The sequence below is a fragment of the Onychomys torridus genome, chromosome 4 (genome assembly GCF_903995425.1).
Source record: "Onychomys torridus chromosome 4, mOncTor1.1, whole genome shotgun sequence".
NCBI classification, from domain to species: domain Eukaryota; kingdom Metazoa; phylum Chordata; class Mammalia; order Rodentia; family Cricetidae; genus Onychomys; species Onychomys torridus.
The window spans coordinates 5647062-5665684 of NC_050446.1; the positions used below are offsets into that span (position 1 = coordinate 5647062).

Consider the following 18623-nt stretch of genomic DNA (forward strand, 5'->3'; position numbering starts at 1 on the left):
CTGAATAGAGGTGGAAGAGGCCAGGGAAAGCCAGAGGTAAGAAGAGGTAGGGGATATGTAGCAAAGGCCTAGAGGAGGTAGGAAAGGAAGTCTTGGGATGTCTCATGGTACAGGATGCTGTCATAAGGGAGCCACATCTGCAAGCAGCCTATAGGTATAGTACAAGGCCTGTGGCTTTTCTTTGTCCGGTGGGAAGCTTACTGACCATGTGAGGCTATGAGCAAGTTCTAAGCACAGACAGTGGCCCAGGTGAGAGCGTGCAGTACCTAAAGTACCTCTGGTTGCCCTTGAGCCTGCAGATGGGAGCATGGAGGACAGGTGGGCAGTCTATCCATGCACACAGGCTAGCCCAGCAGGGTTTCTGGAAGGACTGGGGGAGGGGCAAGAGGACTTTAAGCAAAGAAGGGGTTAGAGTGAGTGACAAATTACAAGAACAATCTGCCTAAGAGGAGAAAGGGCTTCGGGCTCCAGGGGATGGAGCAAGGAAAGGGGAGAATATGGACTTGTAGTGTAGACTTGAGGTTGGGATCTGTGGCGAGAGCACAGGATGTTTTGCAGTTGGACAGCCTTGGGCAGTGGGGAAGGAGGTGACAGATGGGCTGGGGTGATGGCTGCTGCAGCCAGAGTGGTGAAGGGATGTGAGGCCATGTTCATTTGCAGGGATGTCGGAGCTGCTTAAGGAGGGAGGGAGGACTTGGCGACAAGAGGAAGACAGTGGTCCATGTGTGCGTGCACATGTGGAGGCCAGAAGGTGAAGTCACCTCTTCCTTTCTCTCTCCCACCCACTTGAGACCAGATCTTTCACTGGCTGAAACTTACCAACTAGACTGGTCAGTAAGTCCCAGCAATCCCCTGTCTCAGCTCCTCACAGCTACTCCTGGCTTTTTATATGGGTGCTAGAGGCCTTGAACTCAGGTCCTCTTGCCCACACAGCTGGCATTGTCACCACAGTGCCGTCCCCCAGCCCACTCTTCTTTCCCTCCCCCATTTGCTTTTGCCTTGCTGTCATTGGTGGGTGACTGAGTGAGTAGAGTTGTTGACATTCACCGTCACTTCTCTGGTCGTCTGTGACCCTCCTGCGGCATTTCCCAAGGGATGTCTTAGTGCACCTCAGCCAACCCACGGGCTAGCTGCACCACCAAACAGTAAGTTACATTAACGATAGTTTGTGTGTATAAAAGACTAGTCTATTTGTAGAAAAGCTTATTAGCTCCTTGACTAAATGGCCTTTTCAACGTTTCAAAAATTTAGGGTAAGCACTATATTAACAGGCAAAATAAGAAAAAAAAAGCATATAAAATCCAACATTTATCCATGATTAAAAAGAAAATAATTGAGTCAGAAAGGGAGACTTCTTTGACTTTCTAGAGAAATCCACAGTGACGGTAAGCCCAGACGATCCTGAATAGTAAGGCACTGGGCGTTAGATGAGGCTGGCTCTCACCCTGAATAGTAAGGCACTGGGCGTTAGATGAGGCTGGCTCTCACCCTGAATAGTAAGGCACTGGGCGTTAGATGAGGCTGGCTCTCACCCTGAATAGTAAGGCACTGGGCGTTAGATGAGGCTGGCTCTCACGCTGGTCCTGTCTAGTGTAATAAGACAGGACCAAAAAAGACAATCAAACAAGAGAGAAAGAAATTGAAGTCTTTTTATTCATAGTTGACATGGCTGTCTGGAGAAGATTCCTAAGAAGTCATCTTTACAAACTCTCCTGGCACTAATGCACAGGCAGGGGACACAAGGTCACTCACTGAATGGAAAGGGGCAGCTTTTGTAGTACTAGCAATGAGGAATTGGGGTGTGAAGGTTGAGAGCACTGTTTGCAGTAACACCAGGACCCAACAAGACTTAGGTGTGTATTCTGACACAGCGTGGTTTATGTGTTGAAACCTACAAAGCACTGATGTAAGCAGTCAAGAGTGGATGCTGGGAAACCGGGACAGGCTCCGTCCCCATGGATGAAAAGACCCAGTGTCATATGATATCAGTTCTCCACTTGACATTTAGGTTCAGTGCTGCTTGTGAGACCCACCAGACTCGTTCCAAAGGTTGTGCAGAACGACCATGCAATGCTGGGAAAAAGAAAGAGTTACAGATTCACTGTTGTCAGAAGAGCGGGGATACCTAGGTCAGTGGGACTGGCTGGGACAACTGAAGAGCACTGTGTGTGTGTGTGTGTGTGTAAATGAATTTTACATATAGACTCTAAGTCTTTCATAATAATTAACTCAAAATAGGTCAGACACTCAGTTGTAAAGTTTGAGAAGAAGACATAGGCAGGGAATGTCTATGCCTTTGGGTTTGATGATGAGCTGTTAGAGACCAAAAGACAATCTGTGAAAGAAAAAAAATTAGTGAATTGGGAATTTATTAAGACTAAGATTTTTCCATTGTGCAAAAGACACAGTTAAGAGAATGAATAAACACCGACTGGGAGCCTTGTTGTAAAGCACTTGTCTGAAACAATCTGCTTTGAGGATTCCTTAGCAGCCCAGATGCATCACCATGAGAAGATGGGCGGTGTGCTTCATCACCAGGGGCATAGAACAACCACAGCTCTCAATGCATCTGAAGCACAGCGGAACTACTGAGGACCTGGGGGCAGTACAACTCATTCAGTGTTGGGGATGCAGGACGGCACAGATGTGGTTAGCAGTGACCCGCATGCACTGACTCAGAGGCTCAAAACTTACACACACACACACACACACACACACACACACACACACACACACACACTAGTACAGCAGTGTTGATGGCAGCTGCTAATAGTTGTCAAAGATGAAGGAGCCAAGATGTCTTCAGCAGGGCATGGGTAAACACATGGCATAGTATTTACTTGAAAAGTGGAGTCACATAGACACAGGGACTCTTCAGTGTGTATTTCAGGTGAAAGCTAGTGTAGAGGACTGCCGCTGCTTCCCTTTCTCTTTCTTTTCTTTACGTGACATTCTGGAAAAGGTAAAACTGTAGAGAGGAGATCAGTAGTTGTTAGGTGATTGAGAAGGACAGAGGCCCCAGCGGGTGGAGTATAAGGGAGTTGCTGTTGACAGGTTTTTGTTTGTTTGTTTGATTGATTTTTGTTTGTGTGTGTATGTGGGGTGTGTGTTCCAGGAACTGAACTCAGATTTTGTTCCTTGCTTTACCAGTGAACCACACCTCTAGCCCAAATTTGTATTTTTAAGAGGTGACAGTTCTATATAGGGCAACATGACAGTGTCTTTCTGGAAACCCACAGAGCATTATAGCACCAAGACCTCAAGACACACAAACTAGAAACTTCAACTTGAAGATGGAAGGCCCCTAGAACAGATGCAGAAGAAAAGAATAGTGGACACACAGCTTTGCACATACTTCCACAGTTGGGAAGTCACTTCTTTTTGGAGGGCAAGGGGGAAGTTGCTGTTCTGAGTTAACTCTGGAGTCATGTGGGGCATAATTCTAAAGATGGAACTACATAAGAGCACTGTGTCCTTTCTACAAGTGCTCTTCATACTGGTTAACAGTTATGAATAGTGCCGACGGATGTGTGCTGGCACTGGATAGCTGAGGTGTGGATGGTAGTTCCTGGGAACTGGTTTCTCTCTGGTGGAATGGGAAATTACAGAAAAGCTAGAATACATGTGCTAATAGCATAGAGTTGGGGATAACAGTATGAATTAATGTGAATTTTAAAGATGCTTATATAGAGAAACATAGCTGTGAGTGTGTACATGGGTAGTACATGCATGCACATACAAGCACACTCACACAAACATGCACACACAAATACACTCAAACACACAAACATGCATGCACACAGTTGTGTACATGCATAGGAACACTCACAGCCCATATGCTGTGCACACACACTCATACATGCTTATGCATACACATGCACATGCAGGCATGCATGTGTACATAAAAATATACTCACATATTCACATGCACACACAGGTTTGCACACTCACATACACATGTGTGCATGTGCAGGAGCATACACACACACTCTCTCTCCCTTGCTCTTTAATTGAGGAGGTTGAGAAGCATCAGTAGTCCATTATCAACAAGCTAATCTCAGAACTAATCTTGGTTTCTGATAGTATCATCTAATAAATGGAACCAGCGTTCCTTAGGATTGGGCAAGGAACATACATGATGGGCCTGTAGCATATATAGCACCAGAAAGAGAGGAATCATACAGACCAACAAACCAAAACACAGTTGGGGTATATCAGAGGGTGCAGGGCCAACTGAATGCTAGGGATGAGTGGGTAAAGTCAGAACAGTTGGAGCCACAAGGTAAATAAAACAGCATTGGGCTACAAATCAGTTTCTTTAAGTGTCCACAAGACCATGCTGCTATAAATAAGTGATCAACTACATAAATAGTGAGAATAGATGTGTGTTACATACAGTAGGCTCTCAGTGCATGCAGTTGCTTGTCCTCAGGAAGGTGGAGCATAGCTCCATTCGGAAGAGAGAGCGAGCACAGCCCTATTCTGGAACAGTGAGTGGGCATAGCCCCATTCAGAAATAGTGGTAAGTGCTTAAGCATAGCTCTATTCAGGAAGAGTGGGCAAACATAGCAATGTCTTTCCAAAGTGTGATAGACAGAGGGATCAAAGGCCATGGACTGGCACCTCGTTGATAGGCTTTTAATTTTATCTTCTTTATAAATGCTCACAAACCTGGCCTGTGGTGGCACACATCTTTAATCCCAGTCAGTATTCAGGAGGCAGATGCAGGTGGATCTCTCTGAGTTCTGGTCTACAAAGTGAGTTCCAAGACAGCTGGGCTACGTGGAGAAATCCTGTCTTGAAAAACTAAAAAATAAAATAAACAAATGTTCACAAAATACTGTATTTTATAGGATAAATCTTTTAAAAGAGAATATACCTTAAATATGTAGATGGGCATACTCAAGTTGTTCTTCAAAATATTATTTCTACTTCCCAAATCAGTGTACAAATATGCTTCTTCTCTCTGCTCCTCAGTACATAAAAGCTTTTCTCAAACAGTAGTAGGAAGAGGGCGTATGTCACGATGGAGAGATGAGTCAAGGCCCCAAGCAGGCAGGTGGACACATGGCTTATAAATATTGGGAACAGGGCTAGGGTTGCAGCTCAGTTGAGTGTTTATCTAGCATGCAGAAAAGCCCTGAGTTCAGTCCTGGTCCTATATAAACCAGGTATGGTGGTGCATACCTCTAATCCCAGAACTCAGGAGGTTGAGGCATGGGCAGGGGGTGGGGGGAGGGAGATAGAACAAAAAAAACATGCCAACTAAAAACCAGAAAACAGCTACCTAGATGGACATGAGGGAAGGGCAGAGCATATAGCAAGCTCCCATTGGTAAACTATGCAAGTGAAGAACAGTGATTGTGATAGATTAGAGTCCTGTTTGAGAACACAGGTACATTTAAACTTAGCAGCAGACCCTTGGTTCTTTATACATCCGTCCAAGAGGACTTCACCTAGGACCTTAATAAAACATCTACAGAAACATGTGTCTGAAGATGTTCACCATGGTCTTGTTTATTACAACAGAGCCCTAGAAGTGACCCCACAGTCAAGTGAGTGGTAAACATGTTGGTGACAAAATTCTTGCATGCTGGAAAAATCTTATGTAAATACTTACTGTTTCTAAAACTGCTTGGGATATATACTTAAAATTTACCAGTTTTATTTTAAGCCAGGCCGTGGTGGCGCATGCCTTTAATCCCAGCACTCGGGAGGCAGAGGCAGGTGGATCTCTGTGAGTTCGAGGCCAGCCTGGGCTACAGAGTGAGTTCCAGGAAAGGTGCAAAGCTACCCAGAGAAACCCTGTCTTAAAAAACCAAAGGAAAAAAAAAATTTACCAGTTTTAATTAAAGCCAGCTATGGATGCTAGGTACGATTAAAAAAAAAAAAAGGCACAAATCATAGTTTGTTATTGTTGGTTTGTGGATCTGAGCTTGCAAATGACCTCTGTCTTTTGTGCTTATCTTTGCTTTCTTCATCTGTTAAATTTTCTAGTTAGAGATGACAAGACTGTGCACTTGTACACCTGCATGTCCTTCTTGCCTGCCCCCATCTGCATCTCCATCACTGCAGCCCTCTCCAGGCCCACCTCTCACAGACCACTGCCTCTGAGTTCTAGTGGGCGCCATTGCTTGACAGGGGTTCCCTTTGTCACCCCACTCAGAGCCTTCCTCTAACCCCATCAGCCACTTAACTGTTCTGAGTCATGGCATACATGACACTTCAGTCCTGCCTTACTGAGTAAGCTGCCTCCCATCTGTGGACCCCCACACTGCAGTCTCTATGCTCTGAGCTGCAGCCATCACTACAGCTACCTTCCAGTCCCAGCTTGTTTTTTTATCCCCAGAGCTGAGGACTGAACCCAAGGCCTTGTGCTTGCTAGGCAAGCGCTCTACCACTGAGCTAAACCCCCAGGCCCCAGTCCCGATTCTTTGGAGGGGTCTGCCTCCTTTGGTTTCTTCTGCTAGGCCAGATATGGACTTACAGTGCCTGGACCCTGCACACAGTAGGGTTTCATGCAACTCTGTTGAACTGACTGTTGCCCCAGCGCCTCCACACACTGAGTGTGCAGGTCCCTCATCAGCTCTGCCCCTTCTGGAACCATGCCAGGAGAATGTGTGAGGTTTTGGCACACGAGAATCTGTTGAATTATACATATGGTGCACCACATTTGTGATTATGTGGCATAGAAAGTGCACATATTAAATATACGCTTTGCAAGCTTCTGTTTGGTGCCCAGAATAACTGTCTTCCAGAAGCAACTGGTAAACATTTGAGTCTGAACTTCATTTTGACAAGTCTCTGGAAAAAATGATTCTATGGAAACACAGGCGTGACCTGCAGGCAGCCATGGCTTATTACACTGACGCACTATTTCTGTGACACTCTTGCTTAACAGCATGGCCAATTGCTCACTCTCGGTGTCTCTTGTTTTCTGTTTGTGGAGCAACAGTATTTTAGTCAGGAGAAGGTGTGTTCTTGTACAGCAAGCTTGCTTTGTTAACTTCAGGCTGTCCTTCAATGTCTCTTTCCTTGTCAAGTGAGTGGTTTCCACATCTCCCTTTCTTTCCCCCTGTGCACATGACTGTGTTATCTGTGCGTCATCTCTCCGCCATTCTGTCCTGATGCTCATGAGACACAGTGAGAAGCACTAAGCACCCCCTAGCATTCTTTGGCTGGCTGCTTCCCGTGTCTCCTTGTGCTGAGTGAGCCTCATGTTGATAGACAACCTTCCTGTTGCCACCAACAGACTCAGGGCCCAGGAGGTTGTTGGTGTAAGTGAGAGAGAGGCCTTGCATGAATACAGTTCTCCACTAAAGCTACCTTCATGGCTGGCCCATGCCACTCCAGAAGATTCATGCCCCTCAGGCCTAGTCGGATTCTACATCTTGTATTATTGGCAAGCCTCTTCTAGAAAGTGAAGTATGACAGCAAACATCAGAAAATCCTCCTTGTGTTGGACGTGGCTGGGAGTGTGGACTTATAGAAGGTGTGGTCAGTAGACACTTCTCTTTGAACTTCTGTCCATATTCCATCTGTCTGTCCACTCTATCACCCATCTTCTCCCCACACCTGGACCCTCCCTGAGGCACCTGCAGAGACATTGGCATGTGTAGTGGGGCCCAGTACTGCTCTGCATGATAAGGACAGTGTCTGTTCCTCTTCTCTGCATTGTGTATGCTAGAGGAGGCAGGGCAGACACGGGGCCCATCTGGGCTTGGGTGCCACAAGGAACTGTCCCCTTCATGTGACCCTAGGCCATGTTCTCAAAGCTGCCTAACCTCATGGAAATCCTGCAGTGATGGTGGGCAAAGGGTGATCTGAGCAGCCTGGCTTTTAACCACTTCTCTGGTGTGTGTGTGTGTATGTGTGTGTGTGTTTGACTCTACAGGTCAGTTTTTGGGTCGTACGAGAAATTCTAACAGCACAGACTTTAAAAATAAGGGCAGAAATCCTGAGCCATTTTGTGAAAATAGCCAAGGTAAGCTGTTTGTTTATTTCTCAAAATGTGTTTCCTCAGAACTTTGGCAGGTGTTTTGCCTTGGGCCTGCTAGACATGGGGACAGGGGTCCCCACCACAGGTGGAAGGCTATGCCTGGACCTCTCCAGGCAGAGCCAGTTGTGAGATCCGCCTGGCTGCTCACACTTTGTGTGAGCCTGAAAAATATGCCCCCTTCCCATCTCCTAATTCTATGGCCAATTATTGCCCTTACTTGAACTTCATTCTCTGCATGTGGCCCAGGGTGTCCCTGGACTCCATCCATTCTCCTTTGGGTTTTGCTAGTGCTAGGGGCTGACAGGTTGGAGTTAGCCCCAGTGCCTTTGATCTCATCATGTCCTGCACAGTTGTATCAACAGGGTCCCTCACACCCACTCTGAGCGAAGGCCTGGACTAGTTGATCCTGCACGCCTCTGTTAGGCTCTGTCTATGCTGCTTGTCAGGCTCCAGCTTCCCTCCTGTCTTCTCATCTCTGCCTGTCAGGCTGTGCCATGCTGTGACTTTGCTGGACCACCGTCAAGCTTACTAGCAGTCCCTTGCTCCCACTTCCTGGGCCTGCCAGACTCTCCTTGGCAGCATTGTTCTACCTGGTTCATGGCTTCCTTCAGGTGCACATCTGTTGTCCTCCCACCATGATCCTAGAGCAAAGCTGCCTAGACTCAAGGCCCTCCGGTGCCAGGCTGTGCCAGTGTGATTGAATTCATTACTAAAGGCTGTTGTTCCATTTGTACAGCAGGAAGGAGTGGTGAGGAAAGATGGGTGTCCATGCTGAGGGCTCCAGCCAGCCAGCAGAGCAGGACTCACAGCCATATGCACCCTCAGTGGGGCTGCTGCGCCTCCCATCCCCAGAAGTTTAAGCAGTCTCTAACTCTGTCAGGGGCAGAGTCACTGTCCTGTGGATTCTTCAGAAACACTTGGGATTGATGCTGGGTTTTGTTCTGCTTGAGGGTGGGTCAGAAGAGGATGCTGGGCATGCTTCAGTCCTTGTAGGGCTTCTGTTTGGAAATGAGCATAGTCCCCACCCAAGGAGCCCAAAATGACCCCCCTTAATCTCTGCCCTCTCCCTTACTGAGGATTATCATGTTGGCTGTGCACAATGTGTGTCTTTGGTAGCCCCCCTCTCTCCCTGAGCATTGGTTTTCCAGTCTCTAAAAGAGAAAGGGACAGGTTAGATAATCCCCGAGAGGCCTTGCTACTGGAAGGAAAGTCTGTGCCAGGCACAGCAATTCAGATGTGCAGCTGAAATCTCCCCGGGAGCATCTGTTCTTACACATAGGAAATAATCAGAATGTTACAAGATGTCTGAAATGAAACACTAAGTTTGTGTGGTCAGGGCCCTGTTTCCAAGTAGGAGCAGAGCTGTAGGATCAGACCCAAAGGCTTTTATTGATTTATTTATCTTGCCTACCCGTGCTAGGCTTTGTGCAAGGTACAGGTCTGGGATGGTCGATAACACTTCATCTATGCTCTCACAGGACACACATGGGAACACAGGTATTTGAGAACATGATTAGAAAAGGCCTGGTAGGGAAGGGCTACCTGAGGCTGAAGGTACCCAAGACAGTTAGTGAGAGAGTGGGGATGAGCCTTCCAGATAGAGAAGACAGAGACCTGCCCAGCTGGGCAGTTGACATGTTCGCCTCAGGTGGCCAGACGCCATGGTCACCACCCTGACTTTAACTCTGGGGACACTGGAATGCAGAAGGCCTGGATAGTGTGCCACAGGACCACAAGGAGGAGGAGCTGAATTGTGTCCATAGGGTCTTGTTGCTAAGCCAGGCTTCACTGCCCACTAGGAGTGAGAAACAGGACCCATCCATTAACAAGGACGCCTCAGCATGAAAAACAAGACAGCTAGTTTCCTGCCCTGACTCACTGTCTCTTCCCGTGGCCCTCTGTGGCCCAGAGCTGCTGAGAGACTGAAGTGACACCGTGTGTCCTCACTCACTTGGGATCTGGCTCAAAGGCTCACAGTCCCAGCTGAGCGCCGTCACACAGACTGGTGACATCCTCCCTGGCCTCTTTCCCATCCAGGGTTAAGGTAACTGCTGTGTGAGCTGCCAATGCAGCCGGCACACTGGGGTCTTCGCACAGAAGCCTGTTCAGGGTCAGCTATAAAGACATAAAGGGATTAGCCAGTCTCAGGCCTTCCTTCTGTCCAGCAGTCAAACAAGTCAGATTATGAAAATTGGCAAGTGTTTTTTAGATGGAGACTTACCTTCTGGAAAAATGGGAGGGAAAGAGCATATGTTTCCTATGAACTTCCTAGAACTATGTTGTCTATGTGAGATATTTTAAGTGTAACTGAATTTCATAAATATGACAACATTTGGCAACACTTAAGCATGTTTTCGTTCTGTTGTCTATGGCAGCAAAATAATATATTCCATATCTTTTTGTTTCCCCAGAAACTTCTAGAACTCAACAACCTTCATTCTCTCATGTCTGTGGTATCAGCATTACAAAGTGCTCCCATCTTCAGGCTGACAAAAACCTGGGCTGTAAGTTAACGTCCCTCAGTCTGACCTTTTGATTTTGGCCATTCTGTACTTGCTGAGTGTCTATGTGTCTTAAGCCCTGGGCTTCTCTCACTGAGTGTGTGCTTTATTAAAGACAGTCACTGGGAACTAAGGAGATTCTCTGGGCATCCCCACAGCCTCAGGGACCCCAGCCTCACTTGGGTTCCAGGGACTGGGGAGTGTGCTCGTGTGGCTGGGTTTGGAAGCCCTCAACAGATCTTCCTGGACCTGTCAACATCATCTGTGCTGACTGGGCTCAGCATGTGACTTCTGCCCTTGGCTTGGCCAGTTTTTTTTGTTTTTTGGTTTTTTTTGGCAGGCTCCAAATTGCCCTTGAGAAGGTTTGGGGATTGATGACCTGCAGCTGCCCTGGGTCACTGTCTTATAGCTCAGAGTTCTCTGAAGAGACCTGTGACCCTTATGTAGGAAAAAATGATTTCTTTCCTTTTGCTTCCTCTTTTTTTTTTAAATCCTGAGGCTCAGAGGTGGAGTCTGATAGTTATATAATTGAGTCTGTAGGAAAGATTTTCTGCTGTAAAAATACTTTAAAAATATCTCAGACCTCTTTATCCTCCTTAGCTGGCACAGTGCCTGACATGGGAGAAGTATTGCTATTTCCATAGCTCATTAGTGTTTACCTCCTGGCCTGCCTGGTCCAGAATCTCTCACAGGGGCATAGCCCAGGCCTTTCAAGACCTGTTTATGTCCCCAGAACTGTCAGAACTGTATGGAATTGCTAGACATGTTTCTTTGTCTCTTTTCTGACTTTGTTTCTGCCAGTCTGGGACTGGACACTCTTTCCTACTTGACTGGCTCAGGGTCCTTTTAGATGCATAAGGATTGTGTTGTAGGCAATAGAAAATGAGCCTTGCTTCTTCCAGCTGCAAGACACCTGGTTGGAGCAGAGTGCTGTGAGAAGTGCCAGCCTGGAGTCTGGGAACCAGGTTTCCGTTCATAGGCCATTCAGAGCCTGGGCCTCTCTTCCCATCTCTGTTCTGGACAGTTGACTTGGAGTAGTGGGTTTCTGTCAGTGCTTTGTGGAGCCCCTTCGAGTTGTCTTAGGGACTATCCAGAGCTGCAGGAGAGGAGTGAAGGTGCCAACCAAATGACCTAGCCTCCACCAGAGTAGCCTGTTTGCATCTGGGGTTTCTGGGTGAATTGCAGATGAGCCATGGTTTTGGAGGTCAAAGCAAATTTGGAAGCTACTGTCTCTGCAGTTGCTGCCAGCACTGTGATTCTAAGGCCATCTGAGCAGTGAGGCTTTTCTCAGAAGGTTTTTGGAGATTCTTTTTAAAATGGCTTTTCCATCATGGAGACGCTGTTACTGTTCTTGGGCTGCTGGGAGCCATGCAGGCACCCGGAGGGCTGAGCCTCCGACTTGTGTGCATTGACCTTCTTGTGGCAATGCTGTGACTTGTGGTGGTGGTGGAGCTCCTTGGGGAGGTACACGTGAGTAAAATGATAGTAGCTGAGGTTACTTCCAAGTCCTGCACAGAAAGTTGACCTACCCGGGGACAAGCAGGACTCAGCAGTGAAGTGTCGTCAGTGTACCCAAAGAAGGCTGTCTGCTGCCAGGGCTGTGGACAGTGTCAGGCCAGAGCAGCATTAGAACTGAGTGGTGTGTCAAGTGCGGCTCACTGGACTGGGCCCTGCAGGCGGGAGTCTGTGCTGACCAGCCAGTCACCCCGGACTGCTATCTCTGCCACCTCGGGGTGTGTGGCTGACAGAATGTAAGGAACTGCAGTCCCATCCTGCCAATGATCAGGAGACTAGGGGTAGCAGTCATCTCTTTTTCTAAGAAACCGTCCCACTTTGTCTAAGGGCTGGCAGCCCCGGGCTGCTCCCCTGGCTACAGAAGGCCGCTTGCCCAGACAGAATGTGGGAAGACAATACAAGGTTCTAGGGAAGCGAAATGTCAGGGAGAGAAGCTGTGCGCACTGCGTGGGTTATAGCCTCGGGATTCCCAGCTCATAGGGGCAGGGAGTGCTTGGTTCATTCTTAGAAAAGCTACTACCTAGCCTCGCTTTCTATCTGCTCCCTGCCGCCCAGCTGCTTTGTTAATCCAAGGACAGCCATGGTACAGAGCATTGGTGAACAGCGAGGCCCAAACCCATCCCCTTCCCCATCTCAGCCGTTGTCCCCAGACCTATGGAAAGGATGACCCTCTGTAACTGCATGTGACAGAGAGCCGCGTGCTCTGCCACCCTGCCTGCATTCTCCTGCACCCTTCTCCCTCTGCTGTCACCCAGCACACGCTCATCTGAACTAACTGTCTTGCCTGTAATTGCATTCTGCTGTTGCTGGTGATGCTGGTGAGGAGACTTCTCATAGAAATGTTGCTTCTTCCTTCTTCTCCTATCCCTTGAACTGGGGCCACTGAGACTTTATGGGCCCACAGGTTAGGTTAGGGAGGAACAAGGGGTTCCAACAGCCCCCACATCTGGTGCTTTCATGGTCCTTGTTTTTGCAAAAGAAGAAATTGAGGTTCTAGAAGGTGGGGTGGCCAAAGATCTCAGAGCTGGTAAGTGACAACACCAGTGGGACATAGCCTGGTCCTGCTGGACCCTATAGTCTGGTTGCCACTGTGTGGGCACTTGTGATGGTGGAAGGAGTGGTGACGTCAGGTCCATGCAGGTAGGGCTGTATACTGCTTGAAAAGTGTCTGACCCACGGCACGTGGCTGGACCACTGAGCATGTTTTGCCACCTCTTGAGTATTGTCCTTGAGAGTACACTGAAACCCTGGGTATGTGGGAAGCCTGAAAGTAAGGCAGCAGCATCTAGGTGTGGGAGGAAGCCTGCTGCCTGGCTGAACTGTGTGGGTGGCCTTTAGTTCTGGTCAGCCAGGCCATAGCTAGGCCAGGGTAGCCTGTGTGCCTGTCCATGGGAAGAACTGACCAAGACTGAGGACAAGCCTGCCCAGTAGGATCTGGATAAATGGTGGCTGAATCCATAAACAGGGAGTCATGGTCAGCCTGGAAAACCACAAGCAATGAATGACTTATTCCAGAGGTGGGGCCACTTTGGAATACTGCCGCCTCAAATCTGGGAGGCCGAAGCAAGAAGCAGTCCCAGCAGACTCTGATTCCTGAGCACACAGGAAATCACCTTGTAGCCCTCAATCATTCTGCAGATCAAATACCTGTCGAATGTATCCAGGCCATGGCTCAGGCCTTGTGCTCCTGGCTTTCATATTGTTTGGGAAAGACACATACCATTCTTAGAAATTAGCATGTGCTTCCTGGCAGGCACAGAGTGAGCAAGGAGCAGCGAGACAGGAGTAAACTCAGACTTACAGCAGGTGTAGATGGAGGAGGATGAGGAGTGCCCCAATGAGGCCCTTTATGCCAAGGCTTTGAATGACGAGAGCAGGAGCGACTACAGAGGCGAAGGGATGGTATTAGTTGGTGCCCAAGCATACAGCAGGAACTTGGGGTTGTTAAGGGTCCGTCATTCAGTGTGACTAGCTCAGCCTGGGAGAGAGGCCAAATACCATTCTAAGTGCACAGAAAGGCTTTGAACAGGAGATGGACATAGTCTGTTTAGTGACTCTTGCTTTTTGGGTTCTTTAATCACTGCTACTTATGTGTAGAAAACAAATTAGAAATGGAGACCAAGGGGGTGGGGGCCAGAGAGATGGCTCAGCGGTTAAGAGCACTGACTACTCTTCCAGAGGACCCAGGTTCAGTTCCCAGCACCCACATGACAGCTCACAACTGTCTGTAGCTCCAATTCCAGGGGATCTGGCGCCTTCACAGATATGCATACAGGCAAAAACATCAGTGCACATAAAATAGAAATAAATAAATCTTTAAAAAAAAGAAAAGAAAAGAAAAGAAAAGAAAGGGAGACCAGGACTAGAAATCAGAGGCCAGCTAGTGAGTGAGGCAGAGTCTGGGGATAAGTGGTGCTCAGTGTGGCAGGGCTCAGAGAACAGAGCGATCTACAAAGTGTGTTCTGAGGAGAGGGCTCCAGCAGGTACTGTGGATAGAACGTTGAGGGAGGAGAGGTAGGAAGGGCACCCCCAGGGTTAGCCTGAACAGCTGGGAAGCTGTCAAGATCTCCTTTATGACCAGAATGATCCTGGAAGAAGCTGGTTTATTCCTGAGATATTTGGGCCATGGGATTTGTGAAGTGTCAGGGAGTCACCTATTAACATTCCATGTGCCACACGCATGTTCTGCTTGCCCTGTGCACATGCCCAGAGTGATTCTCTTTTTCCTACTAAATTAACCCAGAGTTTGACTCACTTGCAGCAGCAAAGTGAAAGCTGAAGTCCTTGGCATGGAGATCACCACTGCCAGGCGGGGGCATGGTCTGTAGGGTGTGACCCTCCGGTGAGACAGGGTCACTGAGTGCTGTACTACAGAGGGTAGCTCTTTCACCTAGACCTAAAGTGACTTGGCTGGTAGGTGTGTGGATGTGACACTCTTGTCCAGGAAGTGCTGCTGCTCCCTATGTCTTTAGAAGCACTGTTGGCAACTCCCCCTGTGACGTGGTAGAGGAGGCTGGCGGAAGCCTGGGCTGCCAGTCTCAGATGGCTTTGAACCTTGATCTAGATGGAAGTTGAGCTGGGTGAGGCAGATGAGGAGGTGGGAGGCCAAGAAAGACGATGGTGGGAGCCTGGTCACTGCTCCTGTCACCGTGCAGAAGCTGACCTGGAACTGCTCTGAGACATCCACAGTGTCTCGGGGAAGCTGACATTAACCCTCATCTGCCTGATAGTGCTACAGCACTGGACATTGCCCATCCTCCACATCCGGAAAGCCTTTCTCCCCAGGCTGAGCCTCCTTCCACTCTGACAGCTGACTTACTTGGTGACTGTGGCTGTGGAGGTTCTACAAGGTTCTGACCTCAGTCCTCACTTGCTGTTTCTTCCCTTGGTGGGCATACCAGCTTGGGGAGCTTCAACTGTCCCAGTGTCATCCAAGCCCAGACCTCTCTCTTGAACCACATACCCACTGCAGTGCCTGCTCCATTCAGCCCTCAGCTGTGTCTTCCTTTGACCTCATACTCTCTGCATGTCTGAAATCAGACAGTGACTCCAGGAAAGAGATAGAGTGCAAGGACACTATCTTCACAAACCGTGTTTTGACCTTTGGACAAGTGGTAGCTGAGCTGATAAGGAATAAGGCCTTCCTTCCCTGTCTCCTGCTACATCGTGTGAATGCAACAATGCTGCATAAACTATAGCCATGTTAGCACAGCAGTAAGCCATGCTGCAAGCCAAGAAAGAGAAGTTACCGTGGGCTAAAAATAAAGCATGCTCTCAGAGTCTGAGCCGTGACCTGTTAAGATGATCCAATGTGACTAGGTCTTTGCAGCTAGGGCCAGGGCTTGAGGGGACAGTCCCGGCTTCAGGCCCCACCACAGGGGTTCTAGAAATAAGCTGCTCCAGCCATCTGTTGTCATGTTACCCCAACAGAAACTGCTCAGCAAGAGGGCCCAAAGTGAGGGAGAGGCCTATGGTAATTCTCCACCAGCCTATACCTTGTGTGGCTATGCTTTGGGGTCTAAATGCACTCAGCTTGTAAGTGTGAGAGGACCGGGGCTACATAGAAGGAATGAGAGATCTGGGAACTGAGAAACTGGCCTGTTAAATCAGAAGCTGCGCTCAGCTTCCCTCTTATGGTGAGAAGCAAAGTAGATGATGTTCAGAATTGTGTCCAACATGTAGCTCTTCTTGGCTCTTCTTAGATCCCTGAGGGCAGACCCTTGTTTATGACCTGGACTATCATGGACTTCCACCAGCCTCTTTTCTTTTGCTTTTACCAGTCCATTCTCACATCATGCTGGAGTGAGCGCCTACCCGCACCCTCCCCCCAAACACACAGTTCTAGGGTTTGGACACATAGTTAAAGAGAGCTGTGATTGTTCCCCTTGCCCGGCCCTGCTCCCTGCCCCTGCCTTGCTTGGTCTGAGGTCCCACATCCCACTGCTTTTCCAAAGCAGGATGTTTGAACATGACTGCTGATACCACTCTTTCTTTTAGAGTTGCTGTGGGATGCTCATTTCAACACCTCCAGCATTATGGGAAAGATTACCAGCCAGTCTTTAACCGTTTGCATATCTTGTCCTTTATTTCAGTGATGCTTTGGAATAAAGGGAAAATTCTGTATTTGAATTAGAGCATTGGTATGTGCTCCTGGGTGATGCACCTGGGGTGTATACAGCTCATGGGCACTGAGTGTTTTACTGAGCACCAAGAACCTGAGAGAAGCCTTTGACAATAGCATGAAACACCAAATGGTTCCTCTTCTACTTCAAACCCACCTCCTGATTTAAACCAGCCTTTGCCAGCTCACTATCTGTTTTTCCCAGTAGCCCAGCCATTCAGAGACCCAAGTCATGTACACAAGAAACGCAGGGGCTGGCCAGAGAAGTTTCCTGTTAACACAGCCGCGGGCGGCTTGGTCTTGCCTATTCACTGGTATCTGCTGTTCATGGTACTTAGCCTGTGATTGGTTTGCTGATGTTGGGCTGAAGTAACTGAGAAGTAGAATAAGCTGTCAAAATGGTGGGCCATGTGACTTGGTATGGCCATGAGCATGACCAAGTTAATACCAAACTTTGCCAAAAGTCAAGTTTCCCTCCCTCCTCTACCTTTCTGTTCTTATCGCAAGCAATACTTGCTGTATTTTAGCCAAACTGTTGTCCCCTCAAACATCACTCAGTCTTCCTACCTCCAGGCCCTCTCCTGCCTTCTGTGTGTCTGCAGCCTCTCCAGGCCCTGTGCTGAAGGGCCTCTCCTCAGAATGGCTTTGCGCCATCTCTTTGAGCCCTCTTAAAGTGCTCTGTGCCTTCCCTGCCTCTGTGGGCCCATCTCAGTGCTCAGCCCGATGAGCATGCAGAATGGCTACTTTCAGACCAGCTCTGGAGTCCAGGTGAGTCCTGGGCAAATGTGTGTTAGGAGGCAGAGCTTTGCCTCCCCGTTCTACATTGGAGTCTTTTGGGGGCTGCCTCCTAAAACTGCTGAATAAAATAAATAATAAATGAAATAAGTGATGAAAATTGCCCCATGAAAGTATAAGTATAGTGTATATTTACACATGCCTGTACCTGTGTATATGTGTCCATGCAACTGTTAAAGGATTATTTTTAGAGATAAAATCCTGATTCTTAGAAATACAAAATGAGTACTTGCCAAAGATTTGCTTTAACTCTGTATTAAAGAGGAAACAGTAAGATGTAGGAACTTATCACAGAAGCCAGAGGACCACACATTCACAGCCCAGGTGGAAGTGCTACAATCATTTCCACATGGATGTCAAATTGATCAAGATTTTCAGTATGATTGTCTGTGGCATCCATGAGATAAAGCTTTCTTTCTGTGTACAGAAATTTATATGACCATTTTTTATAAGTTAATTTCTATTTGTACTGGTTTTAGATAGCCTTAGGCAAAGGCCAACAGCCCAAATACCGCTAAATTTCAAGGCTCAGCTTTCCCATAAGTGCTGTTCATTGTGGCTGATGTGTGGCAGTGGGGTGTGGCTTGGCAGCCTTTTTGTTTTTCAGAAGTAGATACCGAATAGCCAGAGGTTAAAAAAAAAAAAAAAAAAGGACTTTTTAAAAAAAAATACCCCAGTGTAGTTCCTTGCTGATTCCATATCAAGCTCCTGCATCCACAGGCACTGAGCGGTCCTTCCGTCCACAGGCACTGAGCGGTCCTTCCGTCCACAGGCACTGAGCGGTCCTTCCGTCCACAGGCACTGAGCGGTCCTTCCGTCCACAGGCACTGAGCGGTCCTTCCGTCCACAGGCACTGAGCGGTCCTTCCGTCCACAGGCACTGAGCGGTCCTTCCGTCCACAGGCACTGAGCGGTCTTTCCACTACAGCCAGCAGCAGACGCTGGAATTGAAGTTGGATTTGGAGCCAGTTTTTGTTTGTTGTTTTTTGATTTTCCCAAGACTTTTTATAGCCTTGGCTGTCCTAGAAGTAGACCAGGCTGGCCTCGAACTCACAGAGATCCCCCTGCCTCTGCCTCCTGAGTGCTGGGATTAAAGGCATGTGCCACTGCCACCCGGCAATGGAGCCAGTTTTAACATATCTGGAGCAACAGGCTCTTAGTTCAAAATCGACTCACACGTAGGAGGAAATGTT

At 48.1% G+C, this 18623-nt stretch overlaps 1 protein-coding gene across 8 annotated transcripts in view; it reads left to right on the forward strand.

Annotated features, from left to right (window-relative positions):
* Positions 1-18623, forward strand: part of Ralgps1 (Ral GEF with PH domain and SH3 binding motif 1) — a 297117-nt gene that overhangs the window by 143542 nt on the left and 134952 nt on the right. For 6 of the 8 annotated variants that reach the window (XM_036186564.1, XM_036186562.1, XM_036186565.1 and 3 more), the window contains exons 6-7: positions 7895-7984; positions 10411-10503. In XM_036186564.1, the coding sequence (XP_036042457.1) occupies positions 7895-7984; positions 10411-10503 (183 nt within the window). The remainder of the gene's footprint in view (positions 1-7894; positions 7985-10410; positions 10504-18623) is intronic. The other 2 variants (XM_036186566.1, XM_036186569.1) reach the window with 1 other exon arrangement.